Source organism: Mustela putorius, unplaced genomic scaffold, assembly GCF_011764305.1.
Source record: "Mustela putorius furo isolate JIRA1106 unplaced genomic scaffold, ASM1176430v1.1 tig00003987_pilon_pilon_pilon, whole genome shotgun sequence".
Classification (NCBI taxonomy): Eukaryota; Metazoa; Chordata; class Mammalia; order Carnivora; family Mustelidae; genus Mustela; species Mustela putorius.
In genome coordinates, this window is record NW_025422126.1 from 4876250 (window position 1) to 4899113 (window position 22864).

General features: G+C 42.7%; 1 protein-coding gene and 1 non-coding gene across 14 annotated transcripts in view; both read right to left on the reverse strand.

Moving 5' to 3' along the window:
• Positions 1 to 22864, reverse strand: part of C2CD3 (C2 domain containing 3 centriole elongation regulator) — a 147695-nt gene that overhangs the window by 11976 nt on the left and 112855 nt on the right. For 8 of the 13 annotated variants that reach the window (XM_013064298.2, XM_045071359.1, XM_004768065.3 and 5 more), the window contains 4 exons: positions 17355 to 17516; positions 13842 to 14059; positions 10093 to 10999; positions 5952 to 6063 (listed from right to left, as the gene is read on the reverse strand). In XM_013064298.2, coding sequence (XP_012919752.1) covers positions 5952 to 6063; positions 10093 to 10999; positions 13842 to 14059; positions 17355 to 17516 — 1399 coding nt within the window. The other 5 variants (XM_004768069.3, XM_013064300.2, XM_045071361.1 and 2 more) reach the window with 3 other exon arrangements.
• On the reverse strand, positions 21761 to 21897 carry LOC123389620. Its single transcript, XR_006604241.1, has one exon. It is a non-coding gene; the product is annotated as a small nucleolar RNA SNORA5 (small nucleolar RNA).

The following is a 22864-nucleotide window of genomic DNA, read 5'->3' on the forward strand; positions in this document are numbered from 1 at the left end:
TTCTGGGCAACAGAAAGAATGATGCCTGCTTCTCATCAGAAACAATGTAAGTCAGAGTGTGGAAGGATTACTCTAAAGTGCTAAAACAAAATTCAAGTTGGAATTCTATAGCCAGTGGGGAAAAATATTCTTGAAAAATGAAGGCAAAATAAAGATATTTTCAGACAACTGAAGGTGTTGCCAGTAGGTCTGCAGTACATGAAATTCTAAAGGAAGTTCTTTGTGCTAAAAGGAAATGATCCTGGCCAGAAATCAGGAATGTGAAGAAGGAATGGAGAACACCAGCAAGTATGTTGGCAAATATGAACGTCTGGTTTTTGTCTTAAATTCTTCAAAGAGGTTACTCTGAAGACCTTCCGAGACCATAAGCTGAGATTATGGGGCTCCTGCCCAAGTATAATTCATAATTAGATCTAAAATAAACCATAAGTGTAGTGAAGTTGAAGTTCTGACTTATCCCATGGTAACTATGTCAAATGCTTTCAAAAATAAATGTAATTCTTAATATTTTTTTCCCTTAACTTTTGGTGCCTCCACTTGCTACAGTCTAAAACACAAACTTGATTTGAGTCTTAGGTTATCCAGCACTGGGCAGCAGCCAGCCAGAGCACAAGACTCGGAAAATATGCATCCAGTAGTGACAGGGTCATTGCTAGTGAGAACAATCAGCCTCCTGAGGTGTCCTGGGACTTTCAGTGCTGAAATGGCCAGTTTTGAGTGTGATGATTAGTTACCCTAAGCAAGATCCAGGATGAGGTTCTGAGGAGAGAAGAGCACTGAGAACAGCAGATAAACAATGGAGTTTTGCTGTGACTAAGAAAGAGAAACAACCGAAAAGTATTTAAGACTTACATTCTCAAAACTAGACTTGCCCTTTAATTGAAGTGAAAATTCTTATTTCTCCCTCTCCCACACTTGTGTCTTATGTTTAACAGATCAAAGACCGATAATTCCCTTGGGAGCTGGTATATCATGAAGGCAGAAACAGAAAAGCAAGAACAGCATTTCTGCGTGGTAGGAAACACAACAGCTCGGAGTGGCTCATAGACTCCCTTCCTATGGGTGTGACTCATTTGACATTTCATCCACTTTGCTGGGAGGGGAAGAGAGAAAAGGAACTAACAGTGTCTACTTTTTTCCTCTAGAAAATTCTTGCCATCATTCTATTAGGTAAGAATTATTTTAGCATGATGGTACATAAAAGTAAACAGAAACTCAGAAAGGTCATGTTCAAGATCCCTTAATTACTTAGTAGCAGCTTCAGTGTTTGACCTCATGGGTGTCTCCCTCAAAAGCTTGTGCCTGGTACCTGGATAGAGGCTGGTGACTCCAGCATAAATGCTGGTGAGTATGTATGGGACATGCAAGAGGAAAGAGATGAGCTGGAGAGTACAAACCAGAGCAGAAATAAAGCCTACAAAATGCAGAGCTCCTGAGTAGGGGCAGGCATCTTTCCTTCTCCAAGAAAGGATTTACAAATTTGATGAGAACTGAGATGTGTGAGAACTTAGACTGATCTGTCTACTAAAAAAATCAGATGTCCTGAAAATGGTGCTAGGGAAGTTGAGGGAGAGAGGAGGAGGGAAAACTAGTAAAAGGATCAGATATCTGATGGCTTCTCTTTAGGATATACCCTAGGGTCTCAAGATGCTTCTTGACTCCATTGGTCATCAAAGTAGGTCCTGGAAAAGCATTAAAAATATTTAAGTGAAGGGGTGCCTTCATGGCTCAGTGGGTTAAAGCCTCTGCCTTTGGCTCAGGTCATGATCCCAGAGTCCTGGGATCAAGCCCCACATTGGGCTCTCTGCTCTTCGGGGAGCCTGCTTCTTCCTCTCTCTCTCTGCCTGCCCTTCTGCCTACTTGTGATCTCTGTCAAATAAACAAATAAAATAAAATAAAATAAAATAAAATAAAATAAAATAAAATAAAATAAAATAAAATAAAATATATTTATGAGGGAAGGAGGAGTAAGATGGCGGAGTAGGAGACCTAAATTTCGTTGGGTCCAGGATTTCAGCTAGATAATTATCAAACCATTCTGAACACCTATGAACTCAAAAAGATATTGAAGAAAAGAATAGCAGTAATTCTAGGAATAGAAAAGTGACCACTTTCTGGAAGGTAGGATGTTCAGAGAAGTGAATCTGAGGCGATATACGGGAAGACAGATTGTGGCGGGGAGGGGCCAGCTCCCGGCAAGCGATAGAAGAGAGGAGCACAGAGTCACAACTTTTACAGGTCTACTCCAATGAGGGATGCTGCTCCAGAGGCTAAGTGGGGAATGGAGCCCTTGCTGAGACAGTGTGGTCTCAGGTCCCTTGGGGCCACAGAAAGACCAGGGGTGCATGAGTGCGGCAGAGCTCCCAGGTGTTGGAGCGGGTAAGCTGGCTGCAAAGATGGAGCTGAGGAGTGGGCTCTCAGCTCAGGGTTGCCATAAACCATGATTCCCAGCATAGTCGGGTCACTGCCACCCCCTTCCTCCCTAGAAGGAGGGATGCGGGAGCGTGCTGCAGGAATTGGCTGGGTTTGGAGACTCCAAATAGGGCTGTGTGCCAGAGATAGACAATCTGGGAAGAAATGGATGCATTCCTAGAGACATATAAACTGTCAAAACTGAACCAGGATGCAATATAAAACCTGAACAGACCCATAACCAGCAAGGAAATTGAAGTCATCAAAAATCTCCTAATAAACAAGCCCGGGGCCAGGTGGGTTCCCAGGGGAATTCTACCAAACATTTAAAGAAGAATTAATACCTTTTCTCCCGAAACTGTTCCAAAAAATAGAAATGGAAGGAAAACTTCCAAACTCATTTTATGAGGTCAGCATTACCTTGGATCCCCAAACCAGAGAAAGAGCCTATTAAAAAGGAAAATTACAGGGGCGCCTGGGTGGCTCAGTGGGTTAAAGCCTCTGCCTTCGGCTCGGGTCGTGATCCCAGGGTTCTGGGATCAAGCCCCGCATCGGGCTCTCTGCTCAGCAGGGAGCCTGCTTTCCCCCTCTCTCTTTCTGCCTGCCTTTCTGCCTACTTGTGATCTCTGTCAAATAAATAAATAAAATCTTAAAAAAAAAAAAAGGAAAATTACAGACCAATATCCCTGATGAACATGGATGCAAAAATTCTCACCAAAATACTAGCCAATAGGATCCAATAGTACATTAAAAGGATTATTCACCATGATCAAGTGGGATTTATTCCTGGCTGCATGGTTGGTTCAACATCGTGCAAATCAATCAATGTGATATAATACATTAATCAAAGAAAGAACAAGTACCATATGATACTTTCAATAGATGTTAAAAAAGCATTTGACAAAGCACAGCATCCATTCTTGATCAAAGCTCTTCACAGTGTAGGGATAGAGGATACATACCTCAATATCATAAAAGCCATCTATGAAAAACCCACAGTGAATATCATTCCCAATGGGGAAAAACTAAGAGCTTTTCCCCGAAGATCAGGAACATGGCAGGGCTGTCCACGTCACTACTACTATTCAACATAGTACTAGAAGTCCTAGTCTCAGCAATCAGACAACAAAAAGAAATAAAAGGCATCCAATTTGGCAAAGAAGTCAAACTCCCACTCTTTGCAGATGACATGATACTTCATGTGGAAAACCCATAAGACTCCACTCCAAAACTGTAAGAACTCATACAGGAATTCAGCAAAGTGTCATGATATAAAATCAATGCACAGAAATCAGTTGCATTTCTATACACCAACAGCAAGACAGAAGAAAGAGAAATTAAGGAGTCGATCCCATTTACAATTGCACCCCAAACCATAAGATACCTAGGAATAAACCTAACCAAAGAGGCAAACAATTCATACTCAGAAATCTATAGAGTACTCGTGAAAGAAATCGAGGAAAACACAGAGAAATGGAAAAATATTCCATGCTCATGGTTTGGAAGAATAAATATTGTGAAATATATATAGTGTATATGCTACCTAAAGCAATTACACATTTAACACAATCCCTATTCAAAATACCATCAATGTTTTCCAAAGAAATGGAACAAATAATCCTAAAATTTATAGGGAACCAGAAAAGACCCCAAATAGCCAGAAGAATGTTGAAAAAGAAAACCAAAGTTGGCGGCATCACAATTCCAGACTTTAAGCTCTGTTACAAAGCTGTAATCATCAAGACAGTATGGCACTTTCACAAAAACAGACACAGATCAGTGGAAGAGAACAGAGAGCCTGAATTCTGTGGTCAACTAATCTTTGAAAAAGCAGGAAAGAATGTCTAATGGAAAAAAAACAGACTCTTCAACAAATGGTGTTGGGAAAATTGGACAGCTGCATGCAGAAGAATGAAACTGGACCATTTCCTTACACCACACATAAAAATAGACCCAAAACGGATTAAAGACATCAATGTGAGATAGGAATCCATCAAAATCCTTGAGGAAAACACAGGCAGCAACGTCTTCGGCCTCAGCTGCAGCAACTTCTTCCTAGAAACATCACCAAAGACAAGGGAAGCAAGGGCAAAAATGAACTACTGGGCCTTAAGATCAAAAGCTTTTTTTGCACAGCAAAGGAAACAGTCAACAACCCAAAAGACAACCAACAGAATGGGAGAAGATATTTGCAAATGATGTAGCAGATAAAGGGCTAGTATCCAAAATCTATAAAAAATTTATCAAACTCAACATCCAAAGAATAAATAAATAAGCAGAGGGGGGCGCCTGGGTGGCTCAGTGGGTTAGGCCTCTGCCTTCAGCTCGGGTCATGATCTCAGGGTCCTGGGATCGAGCCCCGCATCGGGCTCTCTGTTCAGCGGGGAGCCTGTTTCCCTCTCTCTCTCTGCCTGCCTCTCTGCCTACTTGTCATCTCTGTCAAATAAATAAATAAAATCTTAAAAAAAAAAAAAAGAAAGAAGCAGAGGAAGTGAAGAGATATATTGCTACAGAAGACATCCAAATGGCCAACAAACACATGAAAAAGTGCTCAACATCACTCGGCATTAGAGAAATATAAATCAAAACCACAGTGAGATACCACCTCACACCAGTCAGAATGGCTAACATTGACAAGTCAGGAAACGACAGGTGTTGGCCTGGATGCAGAGAAATGGGAACCCTCCTACACTGGATAAAACATGTACCTCATTAGGTTGCTGAATAGCACCTCAATACAAGGTGCTTTGAACAGTGCCCAGCAAGCACCACCATGACCGCCATCTTTCAGCTTAAACACTGCCTCCTCAGAGAGACCCTGTTCTTTTCAGAACACCAATACTCATCACAATCTGTAAATATTTTGTTTATTCTTTGTGCTCCATGAAGACAGGGAATTTGTCTTGTTTACTATTGTATGCTCAGAACCTACCACAGTGCCTGATGCAGGGTAGGTACTCTAGAAATATATGCTGAATGATTACGGAAGTAGTTATTACTATTACTATACTGGTGCGGTGCCAAGGCAGAAAAGAGGAGAGCTGGGATCTGTAACCATCTAGCTCAGCTAAAGGATGAACAGTTACAAGATGTTCTGTAAACAACAAATGGGTACAGCCCTGATACTATTCTCTTCTTCTAGACTTACACATCTCTCACCGGGTGCTGAGGTTGGATCTCCTGTTTGAAGTTTCCTCTGCTCATGCCCACTGTGACTTAGTGGCGCTCCCAGAGCACTTACTATATTCATTTCTTGGCTGAGTCCTGTTTTTAACATTTCTGTACTATTTCTTCCACATAACTTAGCTGATGATGCCCTGCTCTTTACATATTTACTCTTCCTCATTTTGTGCCTAGTTCACCCCAGATGAGTTCCTTGTGTACCCCTGGGCCTTCAGAATATGCTCAGCACAAGCCTAGAGACTGACAATTGCTGCTGCCTTTTCAGAAAGCTGGCCCAGGGCAGCTCTGCATTCTGCACATGCTTTCATGGAAGAGATGAGGATTCTAGGAGAGGGAAGTCAGCTGGCTGTTCTTACCTGATCTGTTGCGGCTGGTGGTGGCATAGCTGCAGAGAGTGAGAGCATCCGCATGGAGGCCTCCAACTGTTGGGGAGGCAAAAAGAAGTTGGGTACCACAATGGGCTCTGGCCTAGACGGTAGTTAAGGGACACAATTACCTAGAAATCTCCCCCCTTGCCAGACTAGCATCTCCCTTGGGCTTAGTCACCCCCACTCAGTTCCTCCAACTTATTCTTGTCCATGAAACCTCTGCTCCAGTGGTGCCTTCTGCCTGGAAGACCCTGCCCACCCCTAACAAATCAGTCTATACTTTCTGCAAGTGTTAGTTAAAATAATTCCTCCTCTTGGAAGCCTCTCCTAAAGTCAGCCCATTGTGATTCCTGCAGTCTGCAACACAAGATACTGCTTGTTTTTACTCTGCTAGGAGTCTTGATTTGTTTCAGTATTCCTTCCAGAAACTTCTCAAAGGCAAGGGCAGTTTCCATCAGTTATCTCACTACTTCCCTAGAGCCCTGAAAGGGTTGAGGCTGATAGGCAGCAACATTTCAATTTGTTTTTTCATTTTCATTCAACTTGCTGAGGACCTGCTGACCCAAAACTGACCTGTTAGAGTCCGACAGGGTCAGGGTGGAAAGGCGGCTTCAAGGGCAGTGTCCCGCCAGTTACAACACCCAGGAATGAGGACTCTATAGAAGGGGCTCTCTGTGGTACGGCTTGTCTACCCGGTCTGCATCTGAGCCCTAGAAGCAAGTACCACATCTTGTACTTCTCCATATCCTCTGACTTAATCCAGTACTGTGCAAGAACACCCGTGTTCCAATAACATCTGTTCACTCAAAGCAATGATTCCATTTGGGAGGGGGCTATTTTGGTGTTCTAATGTTTTTGTTTCTGTTCAATAAGCCAAATATGGTTCTGGTTCGAATTGGTTTATCATGGTTCTTCCAGGCTAGACTTTGAACTCCAAGAGGGTAGAGATAATTGATCTCTTTTTCACAGTCATATTCCTGTCACCTAGCATAGTACCTGGGATATAGTAAGTGCTCAGTAAGTGTCTACTGAATGAATGAAATGCATCCTTTCCTGCTTTGGCTCAAATCCCTGATTTTTCTATAAAGAGGTGGAGGTGGAGACCCTGAAGGAGAGGAGCCTTTTTACCCAAGCCTTTTTTTAGAGGCCCAAGTGAAGCAGGATCTGGCTGCTCTGACTACTGGGGACTCTTCCAGTTAGTTGATGCTGTGGGGAAAGAAAAGCTTTGTTATGAGGGGTCACGGATGTGTCTGAAGCTCCAAAGCTCCCCATCTCAGCCACTTTTTAGACAGTGACTTCGGGAAAATTCATTTTTTGCACCTATTTTTTCACCTGGTTATAGCAATGGTATCTTTTGAGGATTACATGACTTTATAGATGCAAGTGTTCACTAAACATCAGCTATTCTTATTTTCCTGGTTCATGGGAAAAAGGTGCCTATTCTGTCTTTACCCCTCAGGTTCCCTGCCATTGAAGTCTGCCTTCTGTTCCCACCTCTGCACCATCCTCCTCAACGCTAATGCCACCATCAGTCCACATTCTACAGGACCTGCCTGAAGTGTCAGAGCACTGACCACTACTTCTCCCTGAAACTCTGCTCCCTCACAGCCTCTGTCCTGCTTTTCCATCTCCAACCAGCTCTTCTCCACCTCCTCTGTGGTGTGTCTTATTCCGTGCTTACAGCTGGGGGCTCCTCAGGGCCCCATCTTGTGTGTGTACTTCTCCGTTTCCACGCTCTCCCTGCTGCCCTCATCTGTTTTCAGAGGCACCTACCTTTATAGCTGGTGTCCTCCAGGATGTCTTACAGGCACACATGTCCGAAGTGGAAACGTGCCCCTCCCCTACAAACTATTTTTTTGTGCTGTTCCCTATCCAGTCAATCACCTCGCTTACCTAGCAACTTGTGACAGAACTCTCGAAGCCATCCTTTCTATTTCCTTCTTCCTCTTCCCTGCCCCTATCTAATTCTCCAATCTGTGCCCCTCCTCTTCACCATAAAGCAGACTATGCTTTAGGTCACACTTTATCTTTTATTACTATTTCAAGTTTCCCACCTTGTCTCCTTGTTTCTGGCCTTCCCTTCATCTAACCCATCATCCACCCTCTAATTTTCTAATACGTAAACCTGACCAATCACACTCCTGCTTGCTTACCAGTTAATATTTACCGAACACTATGTACCAGGCATTTGCTAGGTAGTTTACACTGTTAATTGACTTTTCACAATAATCCCACAAGAGAAGTACTATTATTATCTCTGTTTTAAAGATAAGGACACTGAAGTTGAACTTGGTTACAGGATAGAGTCCAACCACCTTAGCCGGGCATAAAAGGTTCTCAGAGGTAGCCCTGCCTCACCTCTCACCATTTCACATACCTCTGGGCTCTACCCAGAGTGAACCGCTGCCCACAGGCCAGGCTCTTTCAACTGGCTATACCTCTGGACACGCAGTTCACTGTGACTAGATCTTTCTCTCTCCTCTGCCTACAGAATGCCTATTCATCTTTAAGGTCCAGCTCTACTGTTTCTCTTACTGGAATGCCTCCAAACAGTATTACAAGAGCTTCTTCCTCTTGTTCCCTAGCATTCTGTCCATGTTTCATCACAGCACTTAGAATAAGAAACTGTATCACTACCTGTCCCTACCTCATAAGGGGAACTTCTGGAGTAAGGTCTATTTCAAATCTGTTTTCAGTAGCAGCACACAGCCTGGCAACACCCATTTTTGATGAATTACTACTTGGGAAGGTCCAAATTAGACCAGTATCCTTAGTACCTGGGCACAAGTGACTGCTCCAGCACAGACCATATGCGTTCTGAGCACAAGTAAGCTGGCTGTAAAGGCAGCAGCCTCAGAAGCCAGGAAGGAACTCCATTGGAGGTAGTCTCCTTTCAGTGTCAGACTCCAGCCATTTCATGGTTTCAGTCTTTTCTGAGTCCCCATTGCCTGCCTACCCTTTAGTTTCTCTCTGCTCTGCAACATGAATCACATTTATGTAGTGGGTACTCATTTAATTTCCTCAAGAATCAATCTGACTTGATTTTCTCAAGAATCCTGTGAAATTCAGTTCAATTCAGTCTATATTTACTGATCCCTCCTCTGTGCTGTGTCTGGTACAGGGGATACAGAAAAAGACAAGGTCCCTGACCTACCTGGGGAGTGTACAGTCTGATGTCTCCATTGTGTAGGGAAAGAAACTGAGGCTCAGAAAGGTTAAATTATAGGTCTGACTTCACAGGGTCTAGAAGGGTAAAAAACAGGCCCCCTGGCTTCTGGGAGAGAAAGATCTCTTCAGTAAAACAGCCTCCTTCACCAGCACCTGCACAGTAACCCCTGCTTACTATGGGATGCTGGCGGCACTGATTTGATAGGTGGGTTAGGCAACAAACGTGAGGGCTGCCAATGGTCCTAAGTGATTTCTTTTTCCCATAACATGCTCATCTGTGTTTCAAAGCAGGAATGGGGAACGTTAGATATCCCTTCCCCCACTCAACACTGCCATTCTGGAGGGGGAGGGAGAGTTGGGCAAGTACATTTCAACCGTGCCCTCTTCCTCTCTCCTTTTCCATATCACTTGCATTTCTTATAAAAAAAAATTAATTAGGCAAGTTACTATAAATTTGAGCCTCAGTTTCCCTACATGCAAAATAGAAATGATGATACTGACCTTCTAGACTTATGAAGAGTGAATGAAAAAGTTATGTAAAGTGCCTGGCACATAGTAAATACTTAATCAGTGCTGGTACTCTCCTTTCCCCTCTCACCCTCCACTTTGATTTCACCTGAGATTAATGGTCTCATTCCTTACATCCAGAACACTACCTTCAAATGCAAAATACCCAATAGACTGATCCAGTAAATCAGGCTGGGCTAGGCTAATGAATGTGCTACCAACACTTACACCCAATTCAAAGCATCATGCTTCAAGGGTGGATATTAATATAGCACCAAAGCACCTTAAAGCCTTGGTGAGTATTCTGAAGGAAGAGGCTTCCTGTACCTCCCAGTGCATTACATGAGGAAGGCCACCGCTCCTGCTCACACACACGCTAGGCTATCCAAGTGCCAGTGTCCAAAATGCCTACAAATGACTTAAGGGGCTACTTGAGGGAAATACCAAAGGATACAGGAGGCTCTGCCTTGTGGACACCTCTGTTCCAGATGTTGCCTGGTTCTGCCTGATCTCAGAGCAGTTGATAGGTAGCCCCCGATGGCTTTCCTTCCTGCTCCGGGAGGCTAGGTGGAGAGGGAATTTCTTGAAGCTATCAGCAGAGTCACTTAGTTCACTGGAGGCAGCTTCATTCTCAGTCTGCGCCTCTAGCCTGCCCTCCTGGTCCTGATTTGCTCTTGGCGAGCTCAGTCCAACAGAAGTATTGCTCTGCTGGGCTTCTGAGACAGTCACTTGTGAGACGAGATGAGGGACTGCTGAAGCAGACTCTCCATCCCTAGAGTGAGAAGACTCACCCTCACAAGCAGTAAGACTTTGGCTAGAAGAACCCTGCCCAAGCAGGTGGGGCTGAACCACCCTTCCTGGACTGGACAGAGGGCTACTTTTGCCCTTGAGCTCATCTCTGGGGAAATGCTTTGAAGAAGAACAAGAAGGGCCTTCCCTATGCACCTCATTAACCTCACTTGTGTCTGACATGAAACTGGACCAAGGGCTAGTTTTGTCTGTCACGGTGGTGATATCATTGAGGGTCCTGGGCTCAATGATGTCTTCTTCATATTCCTCATCACTGTAGGCTTGGCCAGCCTCAGTTTCTTCACTGCTCTGCATCCTTGTAATGGGTACTGTGTGCCCCAGGGACTCATGGAGAATTCCTCTTCCACTTGAAGTCTCTTCAAGAGTAGGGCGAGTTAAGGGGCTTCTGCCCCCATCCGGAGCTCTTGCCAATGGCAGTTCTGGAGTTGTGCTTCGCTCCTCCATGACCACTGTCTCCTGACCATCTGGTAGGGTGGGAACCTCTCCGCTTCTACTCCTGGCTCGGTGAGAACTCAAAGATGCTTGAGTATTCTTGGTGATAGTCTGCAGATCTGAACAGCAACAGATATCTTACTACAAGGTAGGGCCACAGACCACTCAATTTTCCCATGCTAGGCTCTAGCTTCAGATGTATTCTTGCAATCAGACTTTGAACAAATCTTACATTAATCCACCCGAGTCAGTGAAACTATATTCAAGGCAGTATACAATTTCTAGCACTTTATTCTAACATCAGAGGACCAAAATCTAATCTGTTTATAGTTGTGGTTACATCTGTGGAAAGGCTTTCAGAGACTATCTGCTCAGGAATTCTTGGGAGCTAGGAGTCCTGGCGGGCATGTTCATGCTTCCATTTACTTCAGTAATTACCTATATTAAAAATCAAAATGAGATTTGATGACAGTTATTAGAACTATATATTTTACTTGGAAAATAAAACCAAGTCATCTGTTACCCAAATGGTAAGGCAGGGGAGGTTTACAGAGAAAACAGAGGCAGCATGGTGTGTGGAAAGAGCAGAGGCTTTGGGGGCCAGTCAGTCTTGGATTTAAATCTCGACTGTCACTTAGCAACTTTTTGGTCATGAGCAAACTATCCTTTCTGACCCTGTTTATCTTTAAAATGTGATTAACAGGGGAGTGGGGGATGGGGTAGCCAGGTGTTGGGTATTTAGGAGGGCATGTGTGGTGATGAGCGCTGGGTGTTATACGCAACTAATGAATTGTTGAACATAACACCAAAAACTAAAGATATACTATATATGCTGGCTAACTGAATAAAAATAAATAAAAATTTTTCGAAAAATGTGATTAACATCACCCTTTGCACAGAGTTATGGTAAAGAATACATGCAATAAATGGGCATAAGTGGTATGGCACATGTATAAGCAATAAATAGAAGCTACCAGTCATTTCAAATGGTTTTGCAATTAAATGGGAGGGAATAAATCAATAGGCTTAGTAAATGGTTTGCATGGTTATCTAAGAAGAAAAGGCAAATTTGACTCCTTGAGTATGGGGTCATAACTCCCTCACAGCACCAAATGGAAATCTTCAGCCTACCTGAGGTGTTGGCTGAATTTAATACATTAACAATTGTCATGTCTCAAAGGGGTATAGATGTATGAAAACGGAACATCCCTACCTACAAACAGGAAGAGGAACCAGGAAGCAGGTTAGTTAATCCTGATCCCCTTGCCTAAACTATCCTTTCTGTCTTGGAGCAGTTTTTCTGCTTTTTACAAACCAGCCCATCCTCCAAGGCACTTCCTCCAGGAAGCCTTCCTAGGTGTATCACCTGTGGGATGGCTAGACAGTGTTGTTCTATAAAGAAGCACTTAAGATGCTATTGTGTATATTTCCCTCATCAGATTGTGAGCTTCTCAAAGGCAGAGACCATGTGTCTGATTCATGTTGCATTTTTAGAGTCCAGCAAAGGACCTGGCACATAGATGTGCCATAAATGAGATCTCTACTCAGTTAACTCACTCTCAAGCTTCACTTGTATCTACTTGTCTAATGACGTCTTCAAAAGTGTACTGAGACATGATGGAGGCTGGAGGAGTTTATTCATTTAAACTGTTTTCTTTGATCCAATCATCTCTCTCATTCACTCTCCTAATATACCCATTTAAGGGGTTCCCAATCTGCTTTCACCTTTACTCCAAACAAACCTCCCTCTGTTTTGCTTTTATGCTTTCTTTCTAGGAGGCAGTTTCTTCAGTTGACTATAGAATGTACTCCTGATGAAAGCAAAGACAATTCCTGTCTTGTCCACCATTTTATCCTCCTAGAACTTGTAACACATAGTGCCTGGCATAGTTGCTGCTCAGTAAATAGACGACTGAATATTTCCAAGCAAGTAGAAACCAAATACAGCATGTACCTCTGGGGCCCTGGCTACCAACAGGTCAGCTCTCTGGGCAAGAGGACAGGAAAGAGGTTTGTATCTATTATCAATCATGGTGGCTGCTCTCCCCTTTAAACAAAGAAAACTGAACTTATTCATCCCTGTGTACAATAAGCATCTCTTCCTTGAACAAAAAGGACACCCAAGTGATGGCTAAAGATACTGATCTAATTGTTTTCTCACAACTCCCTAAACTGATATATAAGTTCCCAGGTCTTAACCCTGCATTCTGACTCAAGAGAAAGGAGTAAGACCCAGTGATTTTTTATATGTTCAGGCAAGTTTGAGAAATACTTGTTCTGCAACAGGCTCTGGGCTGCACAGTGGAATTACGTGGGAGTTATGAACACTGATGCCTGGGTCCCATCTTCAGAGATCTATTGCAACTAACCTATGGTGCAGCCTGGGCACCTGAATTTGAAAAGTTCCCTCAAGAACCCCAATATGCAGCCAAGGTGAGGAGCACCGCTTTACGGGGTTTTTCGATGGGTCGACTACGGACCACCAACATCTAGTCATACGAGGTACCTGCTAAATATGCAGACTTCTGCTTTCTGAGAATTACAATTTTAAATAAATCTGTAGTTGGTTTTTCCCTGAAAACAGGGTTGCACAAGCTTAAGAACTGCTACTGAAGAACTCACCTAATCCATGCTAGTCTTTTTTTTTTTTTGGCTGGGGAAACCTCAAGAAAGGAAAGGGGTCAGGGTAAACAGTGTCAAATAGTAAGCCTGTGCCAGCAAGCCACCAAAGACCTGACTCGAGTCTCCTGCCTCTCAGTGTGATGCTCTTTCCACTTCACATATTTCTGTGCCATGCTTCTACATCTCTCCTTCCAGAAGGAAGACAGTAAGTAAGTCAGATAGGGAAAGCTGTTGGTCTCGGTTTGTAATGGGGATTTGTCTGAGGGCAGACATTCAAATGCTTTTTGACTAGGCACCCAGGGAGTATAACTGCTCAACAAGAGGGGCCCTGAGCCATACCCGTGATTAAGGAGCTGACTTGCAACACCAGGTTATTGGATTTCTCCAGGATGCTCTGGCTCTCTGGGTCTAGGCTGCTGTCTCCAGGTCCACGATGATCCCTGTGGCTCTCCTGACATTGCAAGATGCTATAACTCTGAGGACTGAGGGGCAGTAAAGGCTTGGAGAGCTTCTGACTGAAGTACTGCTGGATCTGATCTAGCTCATTCAGATTCCTCCTGTAAAAAAAGGGAGAAGACCAAAGGGTCATTCACTGGGATTACAAGCATCTTTGCATTTCCATGACAGTCCACTGCTTCCCAGGAGCTTAGTACTTCTAGTACTTCACTTGGTCTATTAACACTAGGACTGACCCTGCCCTCCCTCTCCAAACCATCAACTCATCCTTTACCAGACTATGATCCTGCTGCTCAGGACAACTTTCCTTCCTTCTGTCTGGCTAATGAGATTCCTCTTCTGATGTCCAGTAAAACCCCCACCTCCTGTAGGGAAGGAACCATTCTTGACTACCATTCATGCCTAGTCTTCACATCCTCTTACTCCGACAGAGGAAGGCCTTACTCTGGACTAACACTGGCCTTTGCTACTCAATAACCATACCCAATCCTTCAAGTAAGTGACCTCTCCTAGCAAGTCTTCCCTGAACCTCTAAATTGGGTTAAGAGGTCCCCTTTTGTGCTCCACAATTCTGTACTCTCCAATCATATCTATTTCCCCTGATGTACTATGAGCTGTGTGCTGCTCCCTTTACATCTGCTGTACTCAGCGTAGGGCTTTCTCCATGATGATAGATGGGTTCTGTCCCAGCTGGGTTCATTTCGGCCTCATACCTCTGAATCCTGGAACCTGAGTTCAATCTATTCCCCTTGCTGTGTCCCTATGCTATTTAACTTTTAAAGTGCTCATATTTCTCCTTTCCAAAAGTCCATCAACCCAAATCCTTGGGCCACCTCTCCTCTGAACTCCTTCACTCTTGGCATCTCCATCAACCTTTTGTCTTAGATTTCCCTTTAGTTTTCTCATTACGTATCAGTTTCCCAAACTAGGCCGTGAGCACTTGGTGATAGAAGACAGTATTTCAAACTTCTCTCTTTCTCTGGTTCACTCACTGTGCCTGGTGCACTGGCAAAACACAGAAGCTAAGTACCTGTGAGGTAAACTGAAGGTCTCTCTATCCTTTGTTAGGAACTACAGTTTGCATGTCCTACAGTCAAATTCAAATTAAATGAGGGAGCACAATGCTGATCCTTAATCTGTCACTAGAGACCACAACTCTCAAAATATGGTGGACTTACTTAGGTGTAGACACTTAAGTGTCTACATCTGGGTGTACACCACATGCTACCTGTAGCAGGAACATGCAAACAACTGTGAACCTGGCGGAACTTGAGAAAATGTGCAAACCCAGCTGGCCTTGTCAGAGATTCTGGGTATAGAAACTATTAACACTAAGCTGCAATTTTCTCATCTGTAAAAAGGTTTATTAATATTTGCTCTGCAGGCCTCATAGTATTGCTGCGACTCAAATGAAGCAGTTTTAGGGCTCTGTGAACCCAAGGAAGTCACGTGAAATTGGTATCTTGTTTCATCTCCACTGGGTAGGGAATTCATCTACTAGCAGTTTTCAAAATGTGGTTCTAGGTCTAGCAGCATCACTATCATCTGAGAGCTTATTAGAAATGCTAATTCTCAGGCACTATCCTGGACCTACTGAATCAGGAACTGCATAGGTGGGTCCAGCAATCGCTGTTTTAACAAACTCTTAATGTGATTCTGAAAAGCACCCAATTTTGAGAACCACTCCTCTAGGGCAATGGTTTATAGCCTGGCAATTTGGCCCCAAGAAGTCTTTTGGCAACGTGTGGAGACATTTTTGGTTGTTACAGCCAGGGGAGAGGTGCTATTGGTATCTTGTGGAGAGAGGCCAAGGCTGCTGCTAAATATCCTACAATGCACAAGACAAGCCCTTGCAGCAAAGCATCTGGCCCAAAAGTCAGTGGTGCCGACACGGAGAGAAACTGCTCTAGGGTGCAGGAGAGTTTCATTCTCTCTTTTCTCAGTGAATGACCCAATAAAATGTAGCCACACTCTTAATGGTTTTACTTAAATAGCCTACAGTCTCTGGCTGAGAATCTAAAATGAGAATCTGAGCATACCACTTTCTTGCGATATAAAAATCTGAACAGTTTCCCATAGTCTATAGTGTGAGTGTTCAATTCTTTTAACACATGTTCCACTAATCAAAAACATTTTGCCACTTCTTTTCTGAGTTTGCTTTAGGAAACCAAATAATAGGTTAGTTAGTTTTCCGAATACAAAATGTCAAATATTTCCCCCTCAACTTTATACATTCTCTTCCTCCCCTCCCCATCACTTTCCACTTGAGAATCATTCATTCTTGAAGTCCAAACTCCTAGCTAACATTTAAGGCCCTTCAAGATGGCCCCACAGAACTTGTCCTGCTTTTTACATCTTTTTTTTTTTTTTAAAGACTGATTGATTTGAGAGAGAGAGAGCGAGAGAGATAGCGTATGTGAGTGGGGTAAGGGGCAGTGGGAAAGAATCTCTAGCAGTCTCCCAACAATGCATGGAGCCCAAAGTGGGGCTTGATCCCACAACCCAAGAGGTCATGATCTGAGTTGAAACCAAGAGTTGGACGCTCAACTGACTAGGCCTGTTGCTTTTTACATCCTATGCTCAGCTGTATCCTAACTGTACTGCTGGTATTCCTCCAAACTTGACTTGCCGTTTCATCCCTCTGGGTCTTAGCATGTTTTCTGCATAGAATGTCTTTCAAATTCATTGACCTGCTCCTTCAAAGACCAGTTCAAGTGTGACTTCTTTAAATCTTCCATTACCAACTTAGAATGTTACTTATTCCTCCATCTACCCTTGGCCAGAAAACCTGCAGCTCTTACCTCACATCATTATAATTATCCGGTAACAGGCTATCTCCCCCTCTGGGAATGGCAGAGCCAGGATCGGAAGCCAAGACTACTGGACTCTGAAGCCAAGACCTCACAGCACCACACTTCTTACTATATAACCCAGGGGCTGACTCAGATGATCTATAATGGCCCTTTCTTCTCTGGCTCAGATGCTGACTAAATTAAGAAAGAGATAGGGAAACATTAACAGGACAGATTCTGGTCTGGAAGAATTCAGTGGTTGTGAGAAGACAGTGGGCAGAAAGAGGCTCTGTAACTTTAAAGTAGATACGAAACTATATAGAGTGGTTATTACGTCTGGTGAATAACCTCAAGTTCCTGTGTTACTAGGTGGACCAGTAATAGAGCCCGTGAAGGAACAGAAGGCCCCACGCTTGAGAAAGGTTGATCTATGCGGAATCCTGAGAGGTTCCAGGGTCCAATTCAGCATTAACCTAGACAAAAGTCCCTCCTAAGCTCTCAGGGCCGTGGCAGCGGACAGAAAAGCAGTCCTGCCAGCTGCCACTGCCAGTTACCTTGTGCTTCACTATGGTTTCCTGTGTCTTTCCTCAGCACCGGGCCTTACCTGAGAGAAGTCAGAATGGAAGTACGGGAGGACAAAGGCAATGTGGTCAGTTTGTCATCACGTGGCAAAACCGCCTCTCCCTGCTGCAGGGATTCATGAAATCGGCGGATATTCTGCACATGCTCTTCATGGCGTGATGCCTGACTTCTTGTGGTACTGCTTCTGTCAGGAATAAATGGGGCCAGAGTAAGAAATAAGAAAACTCCTAATGTGACAATCAACAAGTAACAAATAAAATGGCACTGCAAATCCATTCCCATTCCCATGATTCTGGCTTGGATTACAACTATCTTCCAAATAATCTTGCCTTCAGTCTTACCCCTTTATTTTTCTCTCTCTTCTTTAATTCTAGTGTAGTTAACATACAGTGTTGTATTAGTTTCAGGTGTAGAATAGAGTGATTTAACAATTCTGTACATTATTCAGTGCTCATCAGGATAAGTCTATTCTTAGTCCCCTTCAGGGTTTCACCCATCCCCCTACCCATCTCCCCTCTGGTAACAATACGTTCTTTACAATTAAGAGTCAGCTTCTTGGTTTGTCTCTTTTCCCCTTTTGTTTGCTTTGTTTCTTACAGTCCACACAGGAGTGAAATATGCTATTCATCTCTGACTTATTTTTTTTTTTAAAGATTTTATTTATTTGAGAGAGAGAGATCACAAGGAGGCAGAGAGGCAGGCAGAGAGAGAGGAGGAAGCAGGCTCCTTGCTGAGCAGAGAGCCTGACTGATGTGGGGCTCGATCCCAGAACCCTGAGATCATGACCTGAGCTGAACACAGAGGCTTAATCCACTGAGCCCCTCACGCACCCCATCTCTAACTTATTTTGCTCGGCATTATACACTCTGGATCCATCCATGTTGTTCCAACTGGCAAGATTTCATTCTTTTTAATGTTTGAATAGTATTCCATTGTGTATGTGTGTGCATGCGTGCACACCCCCCATCTTTATCCATTCATCTGTGAATGGACACTTGGGTTGCTTCCATAGTCTGTCTATTGCAAATAATGCTATTATAAAAAATAAACATGAGGCTTTTGCCCTTTGAATTCGTGTTTTTGTATTCTTTGGGTAAATATCCAGTAGTGTGATTCCTCAATCATAGGGCAGTTCTATTTTTAACTTTTTAAAAAAAAGATTTTATCTATTTACTTGACAAAGAGAGAGAGAGGACAAACAAGTGGGGGAGCAATAGGCAGAGGGAGACGAAGAAGCTGAGCCTGATATGGGGCTCAATCCCAGGACCCTGAGACAATGACCTGAGCTGAAGGCAGACTCAATGAACTGAGCCACCCAGGTGCCCCTATTTTTTTTTTTTTCTTAAAAGATTTTATTTATTTATTTGTCAGAGAGAGAGAGAGCACAAGCAGGCTGAGTGGCAGGCAGAGGCAGAGAGAGAAGCAGGCTCCCCACTGAGCGAGGAGTCTGATGTGGGACTTGATCCCAGGACTCTGGGATCATGACCTGAGCTGAAGGCAGCCGCTTAACCGACTGAGCCACCCAGGTGTCCCCCTATTTTTAACTTTTGAGGAGACTCCATATTGTTTTCACCAGTGGCTGCACCAGTTTGCATTCCCACCAACAGTGCACAAGGGTTCTTTTTTTCTACAACCTTGCCAATATGTTTCTTTGTTTCTTTTTTTTTTTTTAAGATTTTATTTATTTATTTGACAGACAGAGATCACAAGTAGGCAGAGCAGCAGGCAGAGAGAGGGGGAAGCAGGCTCCCTGCTGAGCAGAGAGCCTGATGTGGGGCTCGATCCCAGGACCCTGGGATCATGACCTGAGCTGAAGGCAGAGGCTTAACCCGCTGAGCCACCCAGGCGCCCACCAATATGTTTCAAGTACTGTTGATTTAGCCATTCTGAAGGTGAGAGGTAATACCTCATTATGCTTTTGATTTGCATTTCCCTGATGTTGAGTGATGCTAAGCATCTTTTCATGTCACTGTTGGCCATTTGTAGGTCTTCTGTGGAAAAATGTCTGTTCCTGTCTTCTGCCCATTTTTTAATCAGAGTATTTGTTTTTTGGGTGTTGAGTTGTATAAGTTCTTTATGTATTCTAGATAGTAGCCCCTTATTGGATACATCATTTGCAAATGTCTTCTCCCATTCAGTAGGCTGTCTTTTAATTTTGTGGTTGTTTCCTTTGCTGCGCAGAAACTTTTTATTTTGATGTGGTCCCAACAATTTTTGCTTTTGTTTCCGTTGCTTAGGTGGACACTTATACGAAGATATTGCTATAGCTAATGTCAGAGAAATTACTGCTTATGTTCTCTTCAAGGATTTTTATGGTTTCAGGTCTCATAATTAGGTCCTTAATTCATTTTAAGCTTATTTTTGTGTATGGTGTTAGAAAGTGGTCCAGTTTCACTCTTTTGCATGTTACTGTCCAGTTTTCCCAACATCATTTGTTGAAAAGACTGCTTTTTTCCCATTGCATATTCTTGCCTCCTTTATTGAAAATTGACCATATAAATGTGAGCTTATGTCTGCATTTTCTATTCTATTCCACTAACCTGTGTGTCTATTTTTGTGCCAGTCCACACTGTATTGACCACTAGAGCTTTGTAATACAAACTGAGGGTTCAGATTTGTGATGCCTCTAGCTTTGCTTTTCTTTTTCAAGACTGTTTTGGCTATTTGGGTCTCTTCTGGTTCCAAACAAATTTTAGGATTGTTTGTTCTAGTTCTGTGAAAAATGCTATTGATGTTTTGATAGGGATTGCTTTAAATGTGTAGATTGCCATGGGTAGCATAAACATTTTAACAGTATTTGTTCTTCCAATCTATGAGCATGCATTGTCTTTCCATTTTTCTTTTCACCTTTTAAAGTAGGCTCCACACCCAGCGTGGAGCCCAATGTGAGGCTTGAACTCACAACCCTGAGCTCAAGACCTGAGCTAAGATTAAGTTTTGGACACTTAACCAACTGAGCCAACCAGGAGACCTTGTCTTCCCATTTCTTTGTGTCACTTTCTATTTCTTCCATCAGTATTTTATAGTTTTCAGAGTATAGGTCCTTCGAACTCTTTGGTTAGATTTATTCCTAACTACTTTACTATTTTTGGTACAATTGTAAATGTGATTGTCTTTTTGTTTTTCTTAATTTCTTTCTGCTACTTTAGGGAGGGGGAAAACATGGGCAAGGAGAGGGGCAAATGGAGAGGGAGAGAGAAAGTCCTAAGCAGACTATAAGCTAAGTGCAGCACCCAACATAGGACTTTATCCCACAAATGTGAGAACATGACTTGAGCCAAAATCAAGTCTCATATGCATAACCGACTGAGACACTCAGTTGCCCCTTACTCCTTTAAATGTTTGGTAGAATTCACCTGAAAGCTGTCTGGTCCTTGGCTTTTGTTTATTGGGAGTTTTTTGATCAGATTCAATTTCATAAGCAGTCTGTTCAAATTTTCTATTTCTTTCTGTGTCAGTTTGGTAGGTTATATGTTTCTAGGAATTCATCCATTTTCTTCGAGGTTGTCCAATGTGTTGGCATATAATTTTTCTTAGTATTTTCTTGCAATTATTTGTATTTCTGTGTTATCGAATATCATTTCTCCTCTTTCATTTGTGATATTGTTTGAGTCCTTTCTCTCTCTCTTTTTTTCTGGATGAATCTGGCTAGAGGTTTATCAGTTTTGTTGATTTTTTTTTTTTGAAGAAACAGTTCCTGGTTTCATTAATCTGTTCTATTCTTTTTTTTAGTTTTTCTATCATTTGCCTCTGCTCTAATCTTTATTAATTTCCTTTTGCTGGTTTTGGGTTTTGTTTGTTCTTTTTTGAGCTCCAAAGGTGTAAGGTTAGGTTGTTTATTTGAGATTTCTCTTGCTTTTTGTGGTAGGTCTGTATTGCTCTAAACTTGCCTCCTGGAACAGCTTTTGCTGCATCCCAAAGATTCTGGACCATTGTGTTTCAATTTCATTTCTCTCTGTATATATTTTGATTTCTTCTTTGATTTCTTGGTTGATCCATTCATTGTTTAGTAGCATGTTATTTAACCTCCATGTGTTTGTGATGTTTATAGTTTTTTTTCATATGGTTGATTTCTATTTTCATAGTGTTGTGGTCAGAAAAGATGTACATGACTTCAATCTTTTTAAATTTGTTGACACTTGTTTTGTGGCTTGATATGTGATCTATTCTAGAGAACGTTCCATGTGCACTTGAAATGAATGTGTATTCTACTGTTTTAGGATGGAATGTCCTTAATATATCTGTTAAATCCATCTGGTTCAATATGTCATTCAAAGCCACTGTTTTCTTGTTGATTTTTTATGGAGTCCTTATTAATGAGCCAAGCACTGTTTAAGCATTTGTGTACTAATCTATTCCCTATTTAATCACCGTTGCTCCTTTCTAGCTTTGGTCGCTCTTTTTTTGCGGGCGGGGAGGGGTGGCACAAGGTGTCTGTGACCAAATGTATCCCTGAGGCCCAGCAAGGTTGGGATCAAGGCCCATGGATCACAGTGTTTCTGTGGCAGCCTTTTGGGCCAGTGCCAGCCATAGCATGGGCGGGCACTGAATTTGACATAGCTGCGGTGTTTTGTTTTGTTAAATCTATAAAAAAATTTTCAAATTTCTTCGCAAGGTATTCATGAACTTGACTCCAGCAATAATCGTCTTCTCTTTAAATATTAGCTTCATCAATATATAATTCACATACAATTCACCCAGTGAAAGTGTACAACTCAATGGTTTTTAGTATATTCAGAGTTGTATAACCATCACCACGTATTTTCATCACCCAAAAAAGAAACTCTATACCTATCAGCAATCACTCCACATTTCCTCCACTCCCTCAAACCCTCAACCCAAACCTCCTAGCTCTAGGCTACTGCTAATCTACTTTCTGATTCTGTAGATTGGCCCAATCTGAATAATTCATATAAATGGAATAATAACCGTATAGAGTCTTTTGTGACTGACTTCTTCCATTTGGCATGTTTTTAAACTTCACCCGTGCTATAGTATATATCAGTAATTCATTCCTTCTTGTGGTTGAGTAATTCTCCATTATGTAGAGATAACACGTTATTTTTCTATACATCAGATGATGCACATTTTGGTTGTTTCCATTTTTTTTAAAAAAAGATTTTATTTATCTATTTGACAGAGACCACAAGTAGGCAGAGAGGCAGGCAGAGAGAGAGGAGGAAGCAGGCTCCCCGCTGAGCAGAGAGCCTAATACGGGACTCGATCCCAAGACCCTGAGATCATGACCTGAGCTGAAGGCAGAGGCTTAACCTACTGAGCCACCCAGGTGCCCCTGGTTGTTTCCATTTTTAAGTCATAAGGAACAATGCTACTAACAAACACTCATGTACAGGTTTTGTGCAGCCATATTATTTTACTGTTCTTGGGTATATACCTAGAAGCGGAATTATTGGATCAAATGATTTCTCTATGTTTAGCCTTTTAAAAGGAAGTGCCAGACTGTTTTACAAAGCAGCTGCACCATTTTAAAATCCCATCCCTGGATGGTTCAGTCATTGGGTGCCTGCCCTT